The 23838-nt window shown below is 36.8% G+C and overlaps 2 protein-coding genes across 2 annotated transcripts; both read left to right on the forward strand.

Moving 5' to 3' along the window:
* The first annotated feature begins 1446 nt into the window (after positions 1-1446).
* LOC140938714 (homeobox protein orthopedia-like) lies at positions 1447-12321 on the forward strand. Its single transcript, XM_073388216.1, has 3 exons — positions 1447-3084; positions 3230-3483; positions 10463-12321. The coding sequence occupies exons 1-3, from the start codon at positions 2766-2768 to the stop codon at positions 10985-10987; spliced, it is 1098 nt and encodes a 365-aa protein (XP_073244317.1). The 5' UTR covers positions 1447-2765; the 3' UTR covers positions 10988-12321.
* Positions 12322-12372: 51 nt separating this feature from the next.
* On the forward strand, positions 12373-19737 carry LOC140937766 (retina and anterior neural fold homeobox protein 2-like). The gene is made up of 3 exons (XM_073387334.1): positions 12373-15916; positions 16047-16219; positions 18173-19737. Exons 1-3 carry the CDS (start codon positions 15694-15696, stop codon positions 18587-18589), a joined length of 813 nt encoding a protein of 270 aa, XP_073243435.1. The 5' UTR covers positions 12373-15693; the 3' UTR covers positions 18590-19737.
* Positions 19738-23838: the final 4101 nt, after the last annotated feature.

A 23838-nucleotide genomic window follows, 5' to 3' on the forward strand; every position in this document is an offset into this window, starting at 1 on the left:
GTAGCGTGAGGGCACAGAGGTCTTTATGAACGAAAGTTCTCGATTATTTTTCCCGACCGATCGCTTTTCTTTCTTTAGAGATTAATTATATTTAAATGATAATCTACTCTGGTGCTAAATATACACAAAATCTTCTGCCATGAGCACAACAAACACAAAGAGACCACGTTTTACGAATAGCGCACGAAGGTCGCTTCTTGCTTTGCTACAACAATTCCTCACCCGGCCCACGTAATTGCAATTCAGTCGAAGTTCGGCCATTGTCGCTTAGCGGCCTACGTGAAAAAACCGGGACTCACATACCGGGAGATTCTTATTCAAATATCGAATTGTTTTCTTGTCAACAAAGAACACTTTGCCGTGTTTGTAATATCAAAAGAGCTGGTTTGAGGTCGGAACAATGGATCGGAAATACTCAAATAGCAAATTTAAGCGGTCGTGTGTAGTCGCAAAATGTCTCACGGAAGCGTTTATGAGCATGCAAATAAAGTTTCATGACATCTCACAACTCGTAGTCCGCGATCTGTACCAATTACCTTAAATGATAACAAGCATACTTTTAAGGGATACTAGCCCTGAAGAAAATAAACGTAGGTGCTTTATATCTTTAACAAAGTAAGTAATTATATTAAAAATGTCGTATTTTTATTGTACAAAGCGATGACGATATCTTTAGCATTAAAAAGTTGCTTCTTATTACTGTCCTTTGAAGCACGCGGTTTTTATTATATTCTTTGTACGAACACATTCTAATCACTAAATTTCGTGGTAATTAATAATTGATCAAAGCCTCGACCCCAAATAACTAGGGAAAAATGAATATCTCTTGGCTCAGTGCAATGCTCATACCACCTTAGGCTAAAAAAAAAAATGGAGACCGACAAACCTGGGAGTAATTGAAACTACTTTTAATGAAAAGCAAACTGATTTGTCTTTCGAGCCCACTCCGCGATTGGTATTTGAAATTTGCTCTCTTTCTGTTAACACAAATCCGAAAATCTTTGCTTTCGTTTGCCAGATTCGATCTCTGCCTGCGTGCGTTCCCAGCTGATCGCCACTCCTCTCTTTCTTTCTTTTCTTTTTGAGGAAAGTGAAAAATGAAATCAGTTTGAAAGTAGACAAGAATTTAGCCGTTATGTCGTGAGCTTCGGCATATTTGTAAACTTTTACTGTGCTAGCTGTCTAAAAAAGATTTTTTAAATTCACGAGAAACCAAATTAGACACATTATCTTATCTCTTTCGGATATCGTCTCGAATTTACAGATAAATTAGTTTTCTAAAGATTCATTTGGCGAATTAGTATAGTACATTTTTATTTCTGCGCAAAGGAAAACAATGTAATATTTATCAGGGATTTCAATAAGTAAAGTGAAAAAGTAATAAAATCGCCAAAAAAAAAAAAAAGTCGCCAACTCTTTGGCGACTGTAGAAACTTTGCAACATATCTCAGCTCCAAAGAGACATTTGCAGAATTCATTGAAGCTATGAAAATAATAACTATGCAAAAATGTTAATAGCACAATTTAGAAAATTTTATTAATTTCGAAGTAATCACCTCGCATACACGCAGCTGCCGCCAGAAACACAGAGTATATATTTTTGTACTTTATGCTTGTCACGCACAAAGAAAAACTCATTCACATTTGGCCTAGTTTGTACAAGGATTTCCTCTCACACTAGCAAAAGTTATTGGTATCTCTTAAGCCTTTCTTCGTACCATTAGAGCCATTGTGTTTTTGCAAGCAAAGTTGTCGTCAGTGATTAAGTGACTTCCTTTTCATTGCAAATGATGTGCGAACATTTTTCAAAGTTGTTTTGAAGTAACAATCAATTCAATACTTTTCGGTGATTAAGATGCCACTCGATATTTACGACTGCAAAATGTTAAAAAGCAGTTTATTCGCGATGTCATGAATTCTGCTACGTAGGAGGCCCTCAGTTAAATGCCACATAAAAACTCTTCAACGATCACACGCGGGCCGGTAATTATTTGAAAACCATACGAAAATGTTAGTTTTCTTTGAGAACAAAAGCTGTAAGCTAAACATGTTTGAGTAATTAGGGAAACGAAGAAACAGTCATGTGTAGAAAATGAATACAAAAGAGTTTGTCAAAGATCAAGGGGCTGTTATAGCTCGGCACGAGTCGTGTTTTTGTTCCTCACTGGTCGCTCTACAGGATCTTTTTTCATGGGGGAAGTGTGGGTCTGCCTCCCGCGTGTTTCGTGGAAACGCACACGGAAGGGGAAATCTAGCAAATATATTCCCTGCCCAGGGCAACACGACCTCGCAATTGAACTCTTTGGTCAAAAATGAAAGAAAAAATCACATTAATTCTGACGCCAAGATGTCGAACTCCATGCATCGTTCCCCGTGCAAAGCCTCGAGCTGGAGAAAGCAACTACTATCGATATAATTAACAATTAATATTTTATTAATCACGTTAATGACGATTCAGTTTCGTCTAATCACGGTCTATTTGAACAATTATTTGAAAGCCAAAATACTTCATCACAAACAAATGCTTCTTAATTAAGAGAATTAATGTTCGCGCTACATGGCCAGAGTGTGACATGGAGAGGAACCGGCTTGCGAAACGCGCTTGAAAATTCCTACTAATTACACACGTCGAGCACGAAACGCACTGGGAGCCGCTGGAAGATGGCGCTTTGAAAGGCGAAAAAATTATATTACGGGCGCTTAATTTGCCATGCTCTCATGTTCAATTAGCACAATTAAATATTAATATAAAGTGATTTGCTTACATGCTTTCTGATCCGGTGGTGACACCTGACATAATTTTATTAGAAAATAGCGGCACGGCGTGCGCTCATTGGCTAGCCGCGACTATAGATATTAAATCCAAGGTAATAAGCACTCTACAAAGAAGGCCGAAAGTTTGGCAGAATCGCAGAAGATTAGTAATGGAGCCACCGAGCGACGCTCACGGTACGGCTAGAGCTCAGGGTTTGGATCATCGTGAAGACCATACTACGTCCTCTTTATTGGAGCTGGTTCCAAGTTTGGAGCATTCAATCGTTGGTATATTGAATCACAACGGCGAGCTAAATGATCAAGATTCAGGTAGGGGCTATCTTGTTAGGGTAACAAATCTTCGAAAATTTTGTACTCATCACTCACATTAACTCAGTATTATAAAAAATAAATTTTCTAATGACTTGAGTGAGAGCTCCTTCTAATTTAATTCACTTGATATCTGCCTTAACAGATAGCGGCAAGAACGGCTGTATAGACGGCAAAGGCTCCCCAACTGAGCACAAGAGGATTGATACTGTTTCTCTAGATGATGAAGATAGAAAGGGCAGTGATACCCAAGGCGTCAAACAGAAGCGACATCGCACTCGATTTACTCCAGCCCAGCTGAACGAGCTCGAGAGATGCTTCGCTCGCACGCATTACCCCGACGTGTTTATGAGAGAAGATCTTGCAGCACGGATTGGACTGACAGAATCGCGAGTTCAGGTACAAATGTTAAAGACCGGCAATATATGATTAACTCGATATCAGTGGGAGAAAAATAGCACTTTAAGGATCTTTTGGCATAATGAAGTTTATGTAACGGTTTGTTTTGAGATGAAAAACAAAAACGCTCCTCCGTATAAATACCTCTTAATCTTTGGCACTTTTTTCCCAGCAACTTAGTCGTACAAAGCGGGCAGACGTTAGCTAGTTAGAGTTTAGTATCTGATTTCTGTTAAATGATAAAATCGTTTACGCCGCCACCAATTTTTTCCGGCTATAATGATATATTTGTATACTTTTCGCCCTAATCACTTTCACACTGCGGAAAGACTAGCACAAACCTTTCAATTCAAAGACGCTGTCTCGGGGAATTATGTCAGTAAGCGAGCAATATTTGCAAGAAGAAATCAAATTTTTATTGCTGCGAGAACGATTTATTATTTTTATCGCGGACACAACAAGAATTGCCTTTGTGGTATTAATTTGCTTTTTGTTTTGAGATACGCTTTACCGGTGGTCTTCAGCGAGCGAGAAATGGCACGTCCCTCGCGGCTAAATTTCTCGTCAAATGATTATAAACCGTGTGGAAAGATAGATGGGTTTGCAAACCGTGGGTTGTTCCTGTTGATTCCCTATTTCCCGAGCGCTTGACCGTTGGCGTGGTAGAACTCTCAGAGAGAAGGTAGACCACACATCTCTGAATGTACACAATGAATAGATTATTAAAAACATATTCAATAGCAATGGCCAAAATAAACCTATTGGAAATTCTAATGAAGCGAGCCAAACGGAAAACCCTCTCGTGATTTTTAAAATTTATCTGCAAGCTATTATGTCTAAGAAGTGCAAGTGAATAATGGGTGCTGCTGAAATGGAAACTATTATCTCGAAACAGTGTGTTGCATTTGCCAACCGTAGTTGTGTTTACACCGGCGTAGAAATAATTACTTTCAAGTATTTTAGCAGAGTGGAGGTGTTCTTTTCTGTTTTGACTTTGCTGTCGGGGTAATTGGAAAGTTTTTCTTGGCTTCTTCTGATACTACATTAGAGTGTCGAAGCTTGTCAAATTTCGGTTATCGCAGATTCGATATTAAACGATGGAAATGAGGTACTACATCTCGCCTATAAACACCTGTTTCAATACATTCTGCGCGTTGATCGCGGACAGCTGAATTCTACTTTAGTTCTGAAAATTCCTTCTAGAAATATAAAGTGGTTTTTGGCTCTGGAAAAACAAAATGTTATCGATATCTGTGGTAAAGTTATATGTACTGTAACTTTGTAAACATAGTTTTATCTTCAACGAAGGAAAGAAAAACTTCTATAAACTATTTAGGGTTACTTTCACATTATAGTACGTGAAATTGAAAAGTCACATGCAAGATATTAATTTGCCCCTGGAGCTAATAAATTCTGGTCTACATTTTGTCAAGCTTTTAGTTAGCTTCAGGTAGAACTTTAAACATTTTTCATGAAGTCATTTTCCAGGAGAAACAGTGTTGCGTATTAGAAAGGCAGACTAGTACGGAGCTCGTTAGAGGAGAGAGTGATTTGAAAGACAAAGCAAAGACCGGTGTTTTTCAATATAATTAGAATACCTATAAAGGCGGGCGGGTTCGCTTAGCTCTCTTGTAATTACATTTTTCATTTCAGCGTGTTCTTGGCCGCATACTTATAAAGGACAGCGAACTTAAGAAGTGGATTACCTCAAAACCGCCTTAGAATTAAACCGTGCCGGGCATCAAAACCTGTTTACTTAGAAAAAATATTTGGCATGGTTCAAAATCCGCTATTTTGAGCTACTTTGTACTGAGAAGTCTATTTTTGGTCACCAAGTCGTGTTTGGAAAACGCACTGATTTTTTTGGAGGATTCTTTTAGTGTGACCTTTCATTCGAATTTACACTTCTGTTTTTGCTGGTTCTCCTCAGTGTAGTCAGTAATGAAATTAAAGATAATTACTGCAAAACCAGGGTTCGTATCTCTTTTGGTTACTCGTATTGTACTGAGCGATTGTTCGGAGAACTAAATGATTAGGAATACAAAGGAACCAGAGTCATAACCACAATTATGTTATTTTCGCGTCTCGCTGAACGACTACTGAATTAAAAAGTCACTAAAAACGTATTAGTATATGATGCTTGACTGTTATTCCTTGTTTTGCTGTAAATAGGTAGTTCAATAGATTGGTTCTTGCAAAAGAGTTTTATAATTAGGGCCTCAATCTTTCTTGTCGTCGAAACCAAAATGTTACGCGTAGATTAAATGTACTCTGTGTTTGAACATAAAAAAATTGTGTTGTGTATACGTTATCGCGAAGAAAAGACGCTTGTACTTTTGGGTAGGCAAATTGTTTTGAACAAGTCGTACTAAATTGAAAATATTAGCTCACTCCATGGGTGGTTAATTTTTAGGCGTGTCAAACCCGCGCTTCTGGCAATGATCATGACACAAGGCAGAGAACGACCCTGACCCCTAGAAAGAAAAACCTAAACAGTTTACTTAAATCTTAAGCTTCGTTGTAAAACTTAAATTAATCGTCAATTGCAAGGAAATAGAACCAGAAAATATTAAATGTAACCTTAAATCACATTTCATTTAAAAATGACGCCTGTGCAGTTTAACTGCTATTGACACAAAAGTTTGTACACCAAGAAACTCAACGCGGATTTGCGCACGTTAGCTGTGTTAAAGGGATTTGATTCACTGCGACAAGCCAGACACGCGGCGGTACAGAACACCAAGGCAATACCAAAGTTATTTACCGGGATATATTCTGAACCATTGTACAAAATATTCTATAGCGGTCGGCACATTGGCGGCACAGATCCGTGTTTGCTTTAGAGGTATCGATAGGTTACGCCGGGTTGATCAAAGTGTAAAATGAAAACATCAAGTCTATTGTTTGCCTTTTCTGTTCGTTTAAAAAATAAAACCGAAAGTTTTAAAATAGAAGTAAATCACTGCACTGTCGTCAAGGATTTGAGTATTTCCTTGGCTCTTTGTCTGATCACTGCGCTACAAGTTATTGAAGGTTTAATGGCTTTATTAACGACGATTGGCGAGAAATCTCTTAAGCGGTGGATGTCAAAGATGGAATATTGTGAGAAAAGGGCCGGCTTCGCCAGCAAGAATGTTACTATATGTTCAGTTGGGGTTATTAAGTAGAAATCCTTTGTCGGCAAATAATAAAGCACGGTTTTTATTCTAACAAATCCGTGGCAAACGCAATCTTAAAACTAAAAACAAATTGAAGATAGATTGAATACGGATTGTAAATGGTACAAAAGTTTTTATGCCGGATTACACCTTAGAAAAACGTGCAACGTAAGAAAAAGTGTACATTTCCCTTTGCCAGCCCCGCGAAAAATGTTTACTTCACATATTTAAAGAATTATATTTTAAATTTAGCCAATAATTTTCTTAATCATCAAAGCTAAACAGCTTCAAACGGAACAAAACTAGAAATAACTTTTATTTTGGTGGTGTATTATAAACCTGAGAGGAGATGCGTGTGAATTTTGCTAACAAAGCATCACCATATTTTCCATATTTTCGAAGAGAAATTTTGGACTCCGTTGATACTTAAATTAAGGTTGTCTTGAAGTTTTCCATCGTTGGTTTTATATATTTAGGAATAAAAAGAGAGTCTTTGAAATAAAAAGAAGTAAATATAAGGAAAGCCGACGGTGGACAGCATATGCTTGATTTTCTGTACCCAAGGCGGCAACCTGGTGCCACTTTGTTAACTGAACGGGTACCGGGTCATGATAATTTTCGGACTATTCAGATCTTTGTAAAAATCACAGTTAAACCCGATACGTTTCTTCAGTGATAAGGTTTTTCTGAGAAATCTTTAGTCATAGCTATTCAAGAAGCAGCTGCGAGTTTTGAGAAATCTTTGGGAACTTCAGGAAATAAATTACGTGGGGTTAGTCAATTTCCTCGGGTATACCTCAAACAATTATTTTCAATCGATACGACTACCTGCTAGTTTCTTATTTCATCGGTTTTTAGCCGGAGGAAGAGTCGTGTTGTATACATGTGCTTTTTATACAAACAAAAGTATCATTTTAATAGTTCACTTTGTTAGCGACTTAAGAAGCAATTGAGTTTACGGGGGGCTCGCCAATTTCTTGCAGTGTGATTTTAAAGAGGTACCTCTTTCAAACGATACAATAAGGTACTTTCATGTATTTTTTGTAAAGTTATTTTTTAGGTGAGATAAGAAGTTGTGTTATACATGTGCGTTTTTATACAAACAAGTGTATCATTTTAACTGTTAACATTCCCAACGGACAGTTAGTTTCTTTCCCGTTAAATTGGTGCCTTGTCTTATTGATAGAAAAAGTTAACATTCAACATTTTTTTCGAATTCCTCAGACGTAGGTTTTTGTTATTAATGTAAGCAATTTCTCCTTCCAATTCGAATATTTTGCTTTCTTATTTTTGCTGGTTAGGCCCAATGCAAACTTCATCAAAATTAGCATTTTTTGTGTTTGCAGATAAAACTAAACAACCAAGATTTGTCGGCGAAGTAAAAGCTTACTCACTTCTGTTTTGGCTCTATTCAACATAGGAGAAAAACACTTTATTTATTAAAAAAGTGACGAAGGTGACTTTAACAATGATTGAGATACTTCATTCTTTGTTTTAGTGTCTCTAGAGTAGGGGAAAAAAAGAATATAACGTTTAGTTTGTTGTAATACCCGAGCTTGTTAAATTTCAAGTGACTTCTTGTAAAATGCGAAATAATTGTTTGCAAATCGACATAATCATTTTCCGACAATGCCGCGAAGAAGATTAATTAAAAACTTCACTCGTATGTTTAAACAGCTTTCTAGGAACAAATTTTGTCAGCCCTGGTTTCCTCTCCTACGTAGAACGCTCTCTGAGTGTAGGAAAATAGCAATTTGATTTCGCTATCAGAGGCTATCTACCAAGAACAATCGCTCATCCTGCGTATTCAGAATGCAATTAACAGTATTCAATCTCAATTTCCACTAAGATTGCTTCGTCCACAAAGGTGTGGTTTCTGTCCTTTTTTTAAATTAAATTTTTCACTCCGAAGCATTTTTTAAAACCCAAGGCTATTTTTATTGTACGGCTGAGAAGAGTCGCATTTTTCCCAAAAGAAGGAATTCATAGTTTTAGTATGTTAAAAATTTCTTATCAATTTGTTAGTTAATAGTCTCTTCAGGAGTTTGCGCAACTTATAAACAAATTGGGGCATGTTTTACTTTTGTATTCGTTGATGTTCGACTTCGATTAAGCTACTGATACTGTATGTTTTGCCAATGAAGTGAATATACAGTAACTTTGAATTGTGAAAACATGCGCTAACATTTCGCAAATCATGATGCAGTATTTACGTTGTAAAAGTGGCCTTCAGCGAAGTCAGCTTTCATGAAGGGGAAACATCGTCAAAATAATTTATTCGCCGCAGGTAGTATCTACAAATGGCTACGCTGAAAGCGGACAGTACCGAAGACGAGAAATCGTTAATAAGTTCAAAATTTTGGATGAATTTACCCCCATTAAGGTAGCACTTTATTAAGAGAAATTTTCATGAAGATATTTGACATTAGGTCTCTCGAAGAACACGTTCTGTGAATAATATGAAGAATAGTCGTTGAGATGGAAATGTCTAACTCTTTCAATTTAAGTTAAACTGAAAATAAACAAATAATAGATATACAAGAAGTATAAATTTAAGTGTTCGGCAAAGTCTTGAATTCTGAACGTCTTTAAATTTGCAACGCAATTTTTCGAAACTGAAAAAAGTCTGGTAAATGGAGAGAAAATCTGGAAAAATGGTAAAAAAAATTGAAGTTTTTCTTAAGCTACAACAAGTACTTTGTAAGTGAACTTTTTCCCGTGGTCAAATCTCCTTCAGTCTCGCCTGTAACATAGAATGTTACGGGCATTTTTCTCGTAGAATGAGAAGTTTCAGAACTCTCTATGTCTGCATTGCACCCTGATAACTTTACGTTTGCAGTACATCAAGAGAAAAGATTGGTTCTGATAGTTTCCTTTCGAGGTTTCTATTGATCATATATTTGAGAACCTTGAGTCCAAAAAAACTGAAATTATTGTTGTGGAAAAAAATCTTGAAGTTTGGATCCAAAAGTCTGTACGCACCCTGGTTAAGGAAATATGTCATGTAATAAGTACAAGTTCTAGTTGTTTGGAGATACATATAGTGTGAAAATCCATGTACAGCTATCGCAGAAGAACCTCTACATTGTGACATATGAGTTATTTTTCACTGAGCTTTTCTTCTCAAAACATAGCCGGTTGCAGTGTTTTTTTTTTTTTTTTCCTAATTTTTTTATATTTGGAGCCCTTGGGAAGAAACGTTTTTTCTTACTGATCAATTTTAGCTGAGGCATAACAAGTCGGTCTTACTTTTGAGCCCGTTTAAGGAATCCTGTTTTTATGATCAATCAAATAAAACCCTTCCAGTGATACTGTTACGTGGATCTATTTGTTTTACAACATATAGCAGGACAACAAGTAGGATTTTTTTGCGAATGTTTATTTGCAGGTACTTGAGGTAGTGATAATATTATTTTGTAGCCGAATGCTGTTTCCCTCTTATGTCCCATTCACACTAACAAAGCTGGCATATTTTATCAAACCCGACCTTTTTAAAAAAATAAGAAAATAAGTGGGAGAAGACTGGGTTTTATACAGGATTCGGCAAATCAGCGTTAACTTGTTCAAAAATATATATATATATATATATCATTTTAAAACGGTGTGGATAGGGAATAAGTCAAAATGATGTGGACCTTACAACGGTGTCTCCTTGGTACAACGGAAGGGTCAATCTGTCCTGTGCCTTTCAACGAGACACCTGTGGGTCACCCATCCCGACCAAATAACCATCACCATCACCATCTGTAACCTTGAAAGTTACTTAGCTATAGTTTCTTTGAAAAGACAAGCCAACTGATCATCATGTTTTTCCCTTGTAGGTTTGGTTCCAAAATCGTCGAGCAAAGTGGAAAAAACGCAAGAAGACGGCGGCTATTCTCCGTCCTCCAGCGCCCATTCTGCCTTCCCATATGGCACAGGCATATAATCCAAGCCCCATAGCAGACTCCCTATGTACCTTCCATAATGACCACAGGTGGCCCACCACAGTAGGCACAGCCATGCCAACAATGGCGCCAGTTACCACTCCTTCTCTACCGCTATCGCCCCCGCACCATCCATTCGCACAGACTGGGCACGATGTACTCCAGCAATCGTATTCACACCAGTCGTCTATGCCTCGGTCGCATCTGAGCATGTCCATTCAACAACAAGGGAACTCGCCAGCTCAGCCAACCTTTCAACAACCGTTCGTTGGCACCAGAGAGATGCCAATATCGTCGTCGCCATCTCTTCAAGATATTCAATGCAGTATTCCTAATGGTGGAGAGTTATGGCGGGGCTCGAGTATAGCGTCTTTAAGAAGAAAAGCACTTGAACATAAGGCCGCATTTACGTATAGATAAGTGGTATGCCAGTACAGTTACGGCGTTGGGTCAACGTCTAGACTTTCAACCAGCGAGATAAATCGATATACTTACTTTACGCTTATGCTCCATCCACCTACAATGAAAAATTTTACGTGTAACATATTAGTGAAATAATCAATACAGAAGAAAGCTTATTAGGTCGTCCTGTTAGTCGTTCTGCCATATTCGCTAAAGAGATTTTAAAATTAGAAATTATCTGGTTTAGTGAAAACGTATTTCTCTCTAATTTTGGAACTTCCCGAACGCAAAAGATCTTTGGCTTGTAGAAAAAGTTTATTGAACAATAATTTGCCATGTTATGCCATATATCGACCAGAGAGCAAACTTTCATGTTTAATAGATTGAAATTGTCAATTTGGGAAACATCAGGAAATCTGCCAATCAAGGTGTAGAACTGGATGAACTGGTGCTTTGATCTATGAAGAGAGGATAAAGAGACCCCTCTGACCTCTCGTTATAAGGTTCATGTCCACAATTTTCGAATGTTTTATCGTCATCCAACACACACTGAAATCATTTTGAATATAGCACGTCCCATTTGTACGTTTTAATCGTTCTTTTTTTCTTGGTTCGTTTCCAAGTACAGTTATAGTTTTTTCAGTGATGTTAAACAGGCCTTTGGACCATAACAAAAATATTGGACATACAAACAGGTTCATTCTTCCTGAATCCTGGGTACGCTGGCTACAATAATAAAAGAAAAATCGGGTAAGACCATTGATGCTAATAATCCAGTCAAATTTGCTTTTATTTGTGACCTCGTTGAAAGTTTTTGTAGAAACCATCATTTCCAGCGTAGTATATCACTCTTGCATCACTATAGGGAAAAAATAAATCACGAACTATTTAAGGGTTTGACGCAAATTGATCAAAGCAGCTGTCAAAAGTTAATAAAAAGTTAATTATCAAGTACGAAGTGCAACGAAAACTTCATCGAAAGGTCTTAACTATATGGTATGGACTCCCCACGTGGTGCAGTTCTGTTTCATCAGTAAATTACTATTCCAGCGTCAAAAGATGCCAGAAGACCTGCACTTGAGTAAGCGTTAAATTGCGTTTAAATCTTATCGCCAGGTTATTGAGAAAATTCATTCTGTTTTGAAAAATATTTTTTGAACACATACGTAATTTTGCAATTGAGTTTCATTTTATATTATGTAAGTTATAAACGTTTATTTGGAAGATAGATTGCTTTCTTTTTTAACCGGCTGAAGAACCCACGAAAGCAAGAAATTACATTCATAGTTTCCTTATTGGAAACTTTATACACACTACTGATTTGCTGTTGTATTCAATGAAATGTAGTCATGTTTTCCTCTTGGTATCTTTTAAGGTCCAAGTTGAAGAAATATTGTGATACTAGGAGGAAAACATGACTACATTTCGTTGAATACAACAGCAAATCAATAGTGTGTAGAAAGTAGGTATTTATTTACCGTCTGTAGAAGAAGAGGGTAGTCGTTAATCAATTTTTAAACGTTTCGTTGCATTTTGAATTTTAAGTTACCGTCTTTGTAAATTTTCTTATGAATTTTTAGTTTTGATCAACAACGCCTACAGCAACAGAATCAAGTAAAAGAACGTAGAAGTCGACGTTTTTTCTTATGCAATTTTCAATTCAAGAAATGGGGGGAATGTATTTGATCGACATTCTTTTCTTAAGCTTTGATGCTAGTCCTAGTAACATCCTGATCAATAGAAAAAGCGCTATACGTTTACATAGGAAGCTCACCGAGTGTTCAGAGAAACCTGTCACTCAGCCCTCTGGTTTTAAATATCTATCTTCTAGCCGGTACAACCATTTTGATCTCTATTTTCCACTCCATTGGGTTTAAAATTAATCTTTCCACTAGCATAAACTAATGAAAATATGGAAATGTCCTCTTAAGTCTAGATGTGGGTTAAGCGTTTCGAACGACAATTTTACTAAAATTGATTGTTTCACTTGGAATCTGACGCGCCGGCAACAGAAAGTTTGATCTTTGTCTGGCATTTGTTTTTTAAAAAGTATTCTAAGTTTTACACTAAAGGCCTTGAATTTTTTCTGGAAAACTTAACGTTAAACGTACGTGGCAATTTACACATAATCATCAAAATATTTCAATCGCATGTTAAAACAACGACAAAAGGAGCATCTTCTTGCAGTTATGTAATTTCGTAATAATAATAATAATTGTAAAGTAGCCGAAGATTTGTTAGGATTGGTACAACACAATGCATAATTTTATTGTTATTTAAGATATAGTAGAGTGACTATTTATGTTCTTTTCATTAATAAGCAGCTTGTGATATGATCACAACGTAATTCGGGGGTGGAATCATGCCCTCGGGCTATGATTTGATTGAGGACCCCGCGGTTTGCCAAAGACTCAACGCGTAGTAAGGCCAAATGGGCAGCCAGCATGTAATTACTATATGGAGACCGATCTTAAATAAAGCTTGATGACCCGAAGATTACTGGCTTTGTGTAAAGGCTTAACGTCAATCCCGAGAGATATTTTTGCCAATTTTCTTAGAGGAATGGACTGAATCCCTTTAGCTAAATATATATATAATGTTGCTCCTAAAACGCATCGACAATTTCCTTAACGCTCACTTTCCGTTGTTAAAATAGCTTGACGTGAGTAGAAAAGAAACTTGGAAAAAGTAGACCTAAAAATTCCCTTTGTGGTAAAACGGATCATGATTCATGATGATTCACCAACACACACATTTCTAAGCTGGAAGTTTCTCTTTGTTAAATATAGCTTCATCACGTGAGACTGAGGGGTCTCCCGCATGAGTTAGCGGGTCGGTCGGTTTTAAAAGCCAATCTAACGAAACACGAGCGTAACAAAATCCACGCAATATATCGCTTTTCAAAACACGTTCATGAGGCGCTCGAAATTGCAATTCAAAAAGCTTGTTTATTTTTCAAATCTCTTCATCCAAACAAACCCCTCTTACTCAAAGTTCAAAGCTCCAGTCAAATTGCAAATCCAATCATAATCGTTTCGAAAGAAGCTAGAGATTTCATCAACCCCCTTTTTTTATTTAATTTTATTACCTTTGGCGGCAAAGCAGTCCTATCTAGTCAGTGTCCCAGAACTGTCAAATGAATGAAGACTTTAACAAGAACCTTAATTAAAATTGATTTTAATTTCCTTGAACTCTGAAGGCCGCTACTATAGCTACACCCTCATTCTTTAAACTATCTGTTAATGAAAAAGGTAGGGAACACAATGATAAAGACAATGGGTCGATTTTCCAATTTAATAGGAAAATAAATTGCATTTGCGCCTTGGCAATAAATAGCACGCGCTCAATTTATAAAGTAATGCTTGGAAAAAGAGATTGTACGACCTGAAAAAGAACTGGTTATCATAGAAATTATGATTATGTTGTTGGATTGTATTTCTTGATTATTATTTCGGTACAGTTTATCCAAGATCTTGATAAACGGACGCGCTGTTCCGCTCTCGGAAATCGGTGGAAGGAAAATGAGAGCAGTCCAACAGTGAAAACGCTGTCGTCAGTTCATTCAAAAGATCAAAGACCTTCGCGGCTTGTAGGGAATTTCTGCTTTAATTCACCAATTGAAAAGTAAGCCGAGATTTATTAGATTTTTCACTTATTTTGCACGTGCCATCCAGATTCTGAGCGTGCGCAGTTCACTTGACGACCGATTTCCTTCGAGACCGTTAACTTTACTTAACGATTTCAACTTTATTACTATCAGAGGATTACCACGTCTTGCAGTTAATAACCATTAATTACAAGCACATTAGGCTAAGTTTAAGCTAATTCCGATGACTTGCGCGTAAGTAAAAACCGTATGTCTTACCGTCTTAACCTACAAGCAAGGTTGGTCATTCTCAGATCATTCAATGAATAGATGGATATTTCTTTATGTCGTGCGCGCCGAACACCTTTTCCGTCCAATATCCCTTTGTAGTATGTTTATAGTCCTGTGATTAAAGTAAATCACTTAAACAGCAAACACTGATCACACGCAAGCAAAACTCATGCACTTAATTATTCAGTTTCTTTAAATGTTTGAAAACCAATATTGAGCTTACAAACCGCGTTTCCTTGGTTTGCTTGGTGGGGCGGAATCACTAGGTCTGTGCTGAATGAAATAATAAAAAAAGAAGAAAAGGAACGTACCGGCCTGAATATCTCTCAGATATTACAATTTATAATCGTCGACATGAATAAGGCAGAGTACATGCCAAAGCTTCTCTTAAAAGTATATGACATTTATTATAATTTAATTTCTTTTCTGTCCATTTTGCTAACGCCTTTAGTCACTGCTACGTTCCATCTAACATAGAAACAGTTGAATACGAAATGAAAGCACCGTGATTATTTATTGTCAATCAAAATAAGCACCTCTTTCTTTTCACTAATGTGTTCTTCTCACACTCCCCTGGTTGCGTTCATTAGCGATTAGCCTTTCTTAAGTAATCACCGCTCTGTCACGACTAACAAACAAGCAGGCAATTTCAATACAATATCAGAACATAGAAAATATTGAGTTCTGTATCGTGATTGGACGTCTCTTTGTTATCTAGATATCTTAAGCATTATTTCACCCGCCTAGTATTATTAATTCACTGTTAGCACGAGCGGACCAAGTATTTTGTTAATAGATTGCGGGACGATAGATTAGTTGGTGCTTCGTCTCGGACCTTCTGATAGTTATGACCAAGATGAGTTCTCCCATCGGGAAAGATTCTACAGCACCGCACAAGAGCGATTTGAAAAGCACCGAGACAGACAGCGAAAACATTGACGATGTCTGCCAGTTCCTAAGTTCAAATTTGAAGCGAAAGGCTGAGGGAAAGTGCAACTCACCTACGAGTTCTAAAGGGAGCCACAGCGATCGCGACTCGGATTACGAGGACTCAAACAGCGAACCACAAGGTAGGCCTGCTTGAGCTTTTATAATGTCCAAGTGAAGTGACCACTTTTGAAAACTTTGTCAATTTGTCTAAACAACGTACTTCCCTTCCTAAGAAAACCTAAACAACTTCTTTTCTTTTGTGTTGGGCAGATGACTGTAACGACGGATCACCAGGGAAGAAGAAGCATAGACGAAACCGAACTACTTTCACGACCTTTCAACTCCACGAACTTGAACGTGCGTTCGAAAAATCACATTACCCAGATGTGTACACAAGGGAGGAATTGGCACTAAAAATTGACCTTCCCGAAGTTCGAGTACAGGTACAAACGATCTTAATTTGTGTACTTTTTCTATTATCTAGCTTTGTAAATAAATTTCATCAGGAGAACATAATATCACTAACGCTTTGTTAGCTTTCAAGTTGTTAAAATGATGATGACGCTGTTTTATCATTGTTACGACCGGTTCCGTACCGACTAGGGACTTACTGATACGCGAAGCGAATCATTTTAATTTTATCTATTTACCTATTTTATTTTCTTAGGCAAGTGAGGGGAGGGACAAGTTTAGCTACCATTACAAGCGTGTGTGTAGTTAAACGTCATGGTTTGATAGGGTTATCTCGAAAAGACCTAATCATTATTAAAAGAACATTAACGGAAAAAACAGCCTCATAATGGACAGGAAACTGATTATAATAAAAATAACCTTTGATTCAGAGTTAGAGTTAAAGAACACTTTGGCGATAAAGTTTACTTTTAGATCCTTAATGTCATAATCATTAGCAACAGGCGAGGCTGGACAGAAAAAAGAAACCGTTCGTTGCATTTTTAGACATTAAATCGCAAATATAGTAAGCAGACAATCTAACCTCGCTCTCTGTAGGCACTGTTTTGTTTTCTCGTTTTGCCGTACCTCTCTTGTAAAAACCCATTAGTGTGTCAAACGTATTGCGGGTGCTTAGTTCTTCATAATAACTCTCTATAGTTATTGTGACAATAGCACATCCAATAGAACAACGGACAGCGTGTGAAATCCATATTCTATGCCCGTCTCAAGAAAAAGTGTTTGCAGAGGGTGTCCAAGACAGAATTAAGTCTAATTAAACTGCCATTCGGATCTCACTATTTCGACGAGCCATGTTTATATCGTTAATTCGAGGTTTTTTTCCCCCTGAAAATCACTGTAAATGGCTGGAGCACCAAGAGCTTTCTCGAGAATCGTTAAAAGACGATGGGGAAAAGTAGCGGTACTTAGTGGCGCATTAATCATTTCACGAAAAATCGAAGACTGAAAATCTGTTATTAAATGTATATTTTTCCTTTTTCATTGAAAAAGTGTGATTTGCCTTAATTAGGATGCATTATTATCAGTTACGAAGGTCCTACCAGTAAAATTCATTTTCACGCCGTGAGTGAAATACGTGTGTCGCCAAAGCGCCTGTGAGGCTAGCAAAACATGAAGTTCATTTTAATCGAAGTTACTTTGTAAGGTTAAGTCCTTTTCTTTATCCTGGGTGTTTCTTTGTTGCATTTGTTTTATTTCCTGTAAATTTTCAATTTAAACCTTATCTTACTCATAATTGGAAGAAGTTTGCAGGCAACTCGGAAGTCAAGGAACAAAGTGATTCATTTTCTCTTCAAAGCTCTCTTTATCTCCAGTATAATTTAGGAAATCTTCATGTAAAGTGCAAAAAATATTTAAAACTGATAAAAGAAGACACTTAAAGACAGCTCTTTTCCGACGCTTTTAAAGATTCAAAGTAATTGTCGCCTCACAGCGTTCGTATTGATTATCCTCCATATTACGATTTTTTTGATAACAAAACCGGTTAAGTTCTTAATTTATACGCCTACGTGGAATACAAGTGATTACTTTTATCTGTTGAACAACCGACAAGAGTTCATTGTTTTGTTGTCTTTTTTATCTGTTATACACATTCGCGAACGGTAAACTATTGGTTAGAAAGCTATGTGTATTTGTGTTAAATCTATATCTTAGAACATGCGTTTTCCTTTACAATTTTCTAAGCTATGTTTATAGATAATAACGTCCCCTTTACTCCAGGATTAATGGTTCACTTTAAAACTTTCAAGATTCCATTGTATTATTGGATGAGATTTTGTTTAATCTCTCAGTTTTCCTCTTCGCTTTTACTGAGTTACTGTCAAGATATTGGAGTAGTGCCTGAAACGTACTTCTTTCCATTTGTTTTTTGTCTGTGACTGTAATTTTTTTCCTTCAATTTACGTGATGCCCACATTATTTCTCAGGTCTGGTTTCAAAACCGAAGAGCTAAGTGGCGACGACAAGAGAAAATGGAGATGGCCTCCCTTGAAAACCTTCCATCACCGACGCTACCTCGTGCTAATTTCAGTAGTTTACCATTTCCGGACCCATGGAAAAGTTCCTTAACGTATTCCCCAGCCTTTGGCGGAACGTTATACCCTCCAACTACTTGTAACTTGCCGTCATCCCCGACAATGGGATGTTATCCTGGGTCGTATTCCCCTGCTGGTTATGTACCATTCTCGTCGTATTTATCGGGTGTTGGGTGCATGGCTGGAATGTCCCAGGGACCAAGAGACGAGAGAACAACGAGTATTGCGGCTTTGAGAATGAAAGCTAAAGAACATATGGAAAACTCTAGCATCAAAGAGTGGTGTGAGCTGTCCGCAGCTACACAATGACACTCTTAAGAACAGAATTAAATCATTTCCACCCTATTTGGGTAGTAAACTACAAGAATTAATAAAACAAAAATGTATAAATAGAACTTAGCCAAATATCTGTAGAAAGAACAAACAAACAAACAGGAACTTTTAAAAGTGCTACTTGTTTGTGCTGCTCTTTTATTAGACTGGTAAAATGTTAATGATTTCAGCTACAAAATTGCAAGTTAAGAGAGTTTTCAAAAGAGGAATGTAATGAAGAGCGAGAATTTTACTCATACACTTTCGACAAAGTTGCGACCACGCGCAACTACTGAATATTAGACAGGAAACTATTTGGTTTAATTCAGCAACAAGAATTTTTGCAAAATTGTTTTTGAATATTACGCTACGGGTTTAAAATTCTTGAATGCAATGTTGTCCAAGAATAAACATGAAGACCTCCAAAAATTTTTTCGGACAGATAATTGCAAAACTTTACTTCCGATGAAGCGAGGTTCGTTCATTCTTTTGTCATAAATCAGTTCCGTTTTTGAAAAATGGCAATGATTAATGATATAGCATGTCTGAAAAGTTCAATAACTGGTCGGCATTTTCACCCACAAATCTTTTTGCACCCAATATCGATCGAATTATTCATTTATGACACATTTAACTGGCATGATGGAGAAAAAGCAAATCGCATGAAAAGTTTGACTATGACTAAGCGCGAAATATTTATTTGATAGCTTTTCAAGCCCCCGAAATAACGAAGGTATGAGCGAAAGAGGAAAAAAAGCTCACAATCTAATTCGCGTTTTCCTTTGGTATCGTCTCCAGTGACTTACAGACTAAATAAATCATTAATTTGTACTATATATTTAAGAGCATATTTAATTTATATTCATATCGTTCCACTTAAATCAGATAGCTGTTGCAGTTGTAAGTAGTGAAATAATAATTACTTGCGGTTCGTACGTAGTTTTGTGGGATTTTAGGTCAGTCGTACTTGTTCCTTCTGTTGTATACGCCTGTAGAAGGCATTGCTGTGTTTTAGAATAGTTGTTGCAAATGTTTATTTAGGCAAAGTTTAGTGTATCTGGTGTAAATTGAAAGAATAAAAAGCTCTGTACTTTGTGTTTTAGGCGACAGTAACAGAGAGGTTATTAAAGACATAAGTTTTTTAGTTTATGACTTCTCTAAACCCTTTTTCAGTCTCGTTTTCGAGTGAATTGCTTGTTTCTAAGAGACATCACATGATTTACTGGAATTGTCCATTAACGGACCAACATTGATATTGAAACGTCCAGTTAAACCAAACAAATGAAAAGACGTCACTGAATAATATCAAGGCGGGAATTGCGGGGGAAATCAAACATGTTGCAACCAGCCTTTTGACCACCATTTAAAAAGGCGAGGAAGGGTGTGCATTTTCGTCATTACAGTTGACGTACTGTATCCAAGAGTGCCGGCCCACGCGTCGTACACTGACTTTTTCATGCTGTAAAATACTGAGAAACAAAAAGTATCGTGCAAGAGAACTGCGTAAGAGAATTTACCTCAATGGTATTTCGGATTTTGTCCACGGTTTCAAATTTTGTGGCCAAATGTTGGAGCGCACAGGCGGTATGACCTCTTTATGACTGCTGCGGCTCCACTTGCCAACACTTCCTGTTAGGGCTTTTCTTTTGGTTATTTGTTTCATGTGCGGTTTTTATGATTAAGTATTCTGTTTAAGAACGTTAACTGGAGTAGTTTGAAACGCCGCTAAAAGACCATCGCCGGCTGTGCCTGTCTGTTGTCTCAAAGGGACGTTTCTCGTTTATTTCTGGCCGGCCTTTTTTTCTTAAGAGAGTAAATAGTTTCCTTCAAGGCGCTATTTCACGTTCTAATAACAAGGTTTTTTGGGTGTTAGAGACCTTTTTGGGTCGTTAATACAGTGTTGAGTCATCATTCTCCTTCAGTATAAATCAATTCAAATATATATTTGCCATTTATACTTTATCCTGTTACTTCTTTATTTGATGGATGTTTTTATATCCTTACATAGTGTAGTACTATAAAAAAAAATTGCGTACAAAATTGGCAAGGAAAATCTTAAAGATCCTTTTGTCCTCGGCCTAAATTGTAATAAAAACCAAAAAAATTACATTAGAGTGAATTACTTAGTTACAGAAAGGCTTTCTCAGTGACCTTTTTGCGTTGGAAAACAATAAATGAAGGTGTAAAAGTTAATTTTCTAGTCAAGAGCACATGTTTTGAGTACGTCGTTTTCGCGCGCAGCTAGAACGTCAAATAATCACTGCTGAAGAAAGTTGTTTTGTTAATTAAAATAAAAACATTTCGGTAAATTTCCCCAATCTTGGACTATGGCTCAACTTAACGTTCAATATTTCAGAAAGAAAGCCGTCAGTGATCGACGCATTTTCATAATTCTGACTGGAATTTAAACCACTTCTTTCTTTGCATACTTTGATTAACTGATAAAAAGTAATCAGCGGAAGAAATGATAAATTGAAAACTTTAAGTAGAATACACTGACAAACCGAATTACAATTACCATGGAGACAGAAAGCACAAGCACACAATCCCATTTTAATGACATCCCTAAGTTGTTTAAATATAGAATTATATATCTTTATATCTATTTTTATTGCTGGCTTGAAAAAATGCAAGAACTGAACTGGCATATGAAAAATTAATCTTACACTTCTTGGGGTGAATTGGATTACCCCTTGGCAAAAGTCAGACTCAACTTAATCTTGTTCGTCGATCCAACTGTATTTACTTATACGATGAATGAGTTTGATGATGTCTCAATATATTTAAAGAGCTGTGTTGACAGAAACGTCCATTCTAAACAAGCCGTTTCTAGTTAACAGTTTGCACGTTACTGGAATTTCCATTTATGCTGGATTTGGACGGCTAATGTTCCTTCAGATATTTGAAAAAATTTAACGTTAATGCGAAGACGTTAACTTTTTGTATTGACGGTGGTTAATGGGTGATTATTATCTAAAGGGAAGAATGAAGTGCAAATTATCGTAAAACAACTAGCGTGTTAAACTCTTAACCATTTGATTCCTCAGTGTTATTTTTTGAATATATGAATGAGTCTTTTAGAGAGATGAAAACGTTTATACCTTATTGGTGTTTAATTTAGCGGGTAGTTTTTTCGCGATTTCAACAGCCAAATATGAAAAAAGGGGCATTAAATTTCGCGATTTCGCATTCTTGACTTCATTTTAGATTTCAAAAAGTCTGAACATATTACTTGGCTTCACAAGCTAGTAAGTTTGTTTCAAGTAAGCACTTGTTTCAAGTGCGCTTGGAAATCTTAAGTTGCTCTGTAGAAAACATGGCTTCACAGTTGTTGACAAAGTATATCACTTGAAGAAAAAGTTGTCAATCTCTCCGTTCATTAGAATCTTTGAACCGCTGCACGTGCACATCGTGACATGGCTTCCCGTTCTTATTGGTCAAGTGTGTTCTCAAGTGTTGTGTAGCCCATACTTGGTGGCGAATTTCGGCTTCTTTGAACTACGAACGTTTCCATGGTCACCAAGTAAAGATGAAAGAGGCACATTTTACCCCTTCACACTCAAAGTAGGTTCCAAGTACACTTAGGTTATACTTAAAGCTGTAGTGTAAAGCTAGCAATTGAAAATTTCTAGATAAACTGGAAAAAGCAATGTGTGAAATCTTTGCAATTTAATGTTATTTGACAACTGAAGATAGCAGTGTATCGGGTATACATATGAAAACATAAATTACATTCCGCTTCGCATTACAATTGACAGTTCACAATATAGGTGTTTAGTGGTTATCTATTTGAAAAATGAAAGAGTATATAAAGATATTTATACCATAAAAACTACATAAACAATGATAGCAAGAGCCCAAGAGATCTGAAAGTCTGAAATATTTGAAACTAGAAACATCCTGAAAGCTCTTTTTGGCTATGGATTTACCTACCGGTTGTTTGCTGATTTCTAGGACACAGGCGTTAACTTTTAGTAACCGTACTAGAAGAGTCCTTTAACATATTTCTAGTTTTCTCTTGTCAAGTAGTATCTTTGAAAAAAGTCAACTGATGTCAAATGCAAATTTTGTTTTTCGCTTGAAACGCTTTTTAAATGTCACCCTCATTTGTAAAGAGAGTACAAAACATTCTAACTGCTAAGTGAGAGCACTTTTTTTGCTATTATTAATGGCTCTTATCTACGAAAGGTCGTGAATTTTCTTTTCTATAGAGTTTTTAAAGCGACAATCAGGTGAAATTTGGCTCAGTTAGTGATGTTAAAGAAAGAAATATATCTCGTGAAGAGAAAGGGCTAAGCTTGCATATTGACTACCTAAAAGGACATGGCCATGTTTACAAGGAGGGAGGGTAACTCTGGTGCTAGGGTTACCCTAGCAATAGGGTTACCCTAGCATAGCATGGCAAAGCTTGCCGTGCTATGAGGCAACCCTAGCACAAGGGTAACCCTCTCTCCTTGTAAACAGGGCCTAAAAAGACGCGCGTAAGATTGCCTAAATTGCTATATTGTACTGTACGTCGCGTGTATGTTTTACATGTATGACCTGATATATTTCAGACTTTCAGATCTTTTGGGCTTTTGCTATTATTATTTATACAGTTTTTATGCATGGTATAAAGATCAATATATACTTTTCCATTTTTCAAATAGATACCACTAACACCTTTATTGCATGTGAACTGTCAGTTCACAGTAATACGAAGCGGAATGTAATTTACGTTTTCATTTTTACACCCGATATTTTAGATCGGATTTTAGATTCAAAATAACTTCGCCGTCCACCTCTGCTGTGTGTTCAGATGTACCAAAACATTCCTTGCCCTCTCCTCACGTGATATTCGCGCAAACACATTATTCAGATAACGGCCTTCCTCGGTGTAAGGCATTTTTTAGTCCCCAAACTGAATGTAAAAAATTACTGAATGCCTTACTATTTTCTTTTTATCCGTTGGATACTGGGCCAGTTTTAGGGCAGTTTGTCTTCTCTTGCCTGAATTGATAAAAGTTGGAAAGTAAAAGTCAAGACTGAAGGCCAATGCTAGGTGACAGTGGAACCAATGAGGAAGACAATCCTTAATCAACAAATCGGTAAAATATACGTAAAGCAGTAGAAACAGTAAGCATATCAAACACAATTTCGTTAAAAAGAGAGCACGATTCTATAAAATAAGCGAAAAATTAACAATTTAAAATGTAGTTAAACGCTTCGGCATACTTTTACGGAAGAGGAATATTTTTTCCGTGACT

Source organism: Porites lutea, chromosome 5 (genome assembly GCF_958299795.1).
Source record: "Porites lutea chromosome 5, jaPorLute2.1, whole genome shotgun sequence".
NCBI lineage: Eukaryota > Metazoa > Cnidaria > Anthozoa > Scleractinia > Poritidae > Porites > Porites lutea.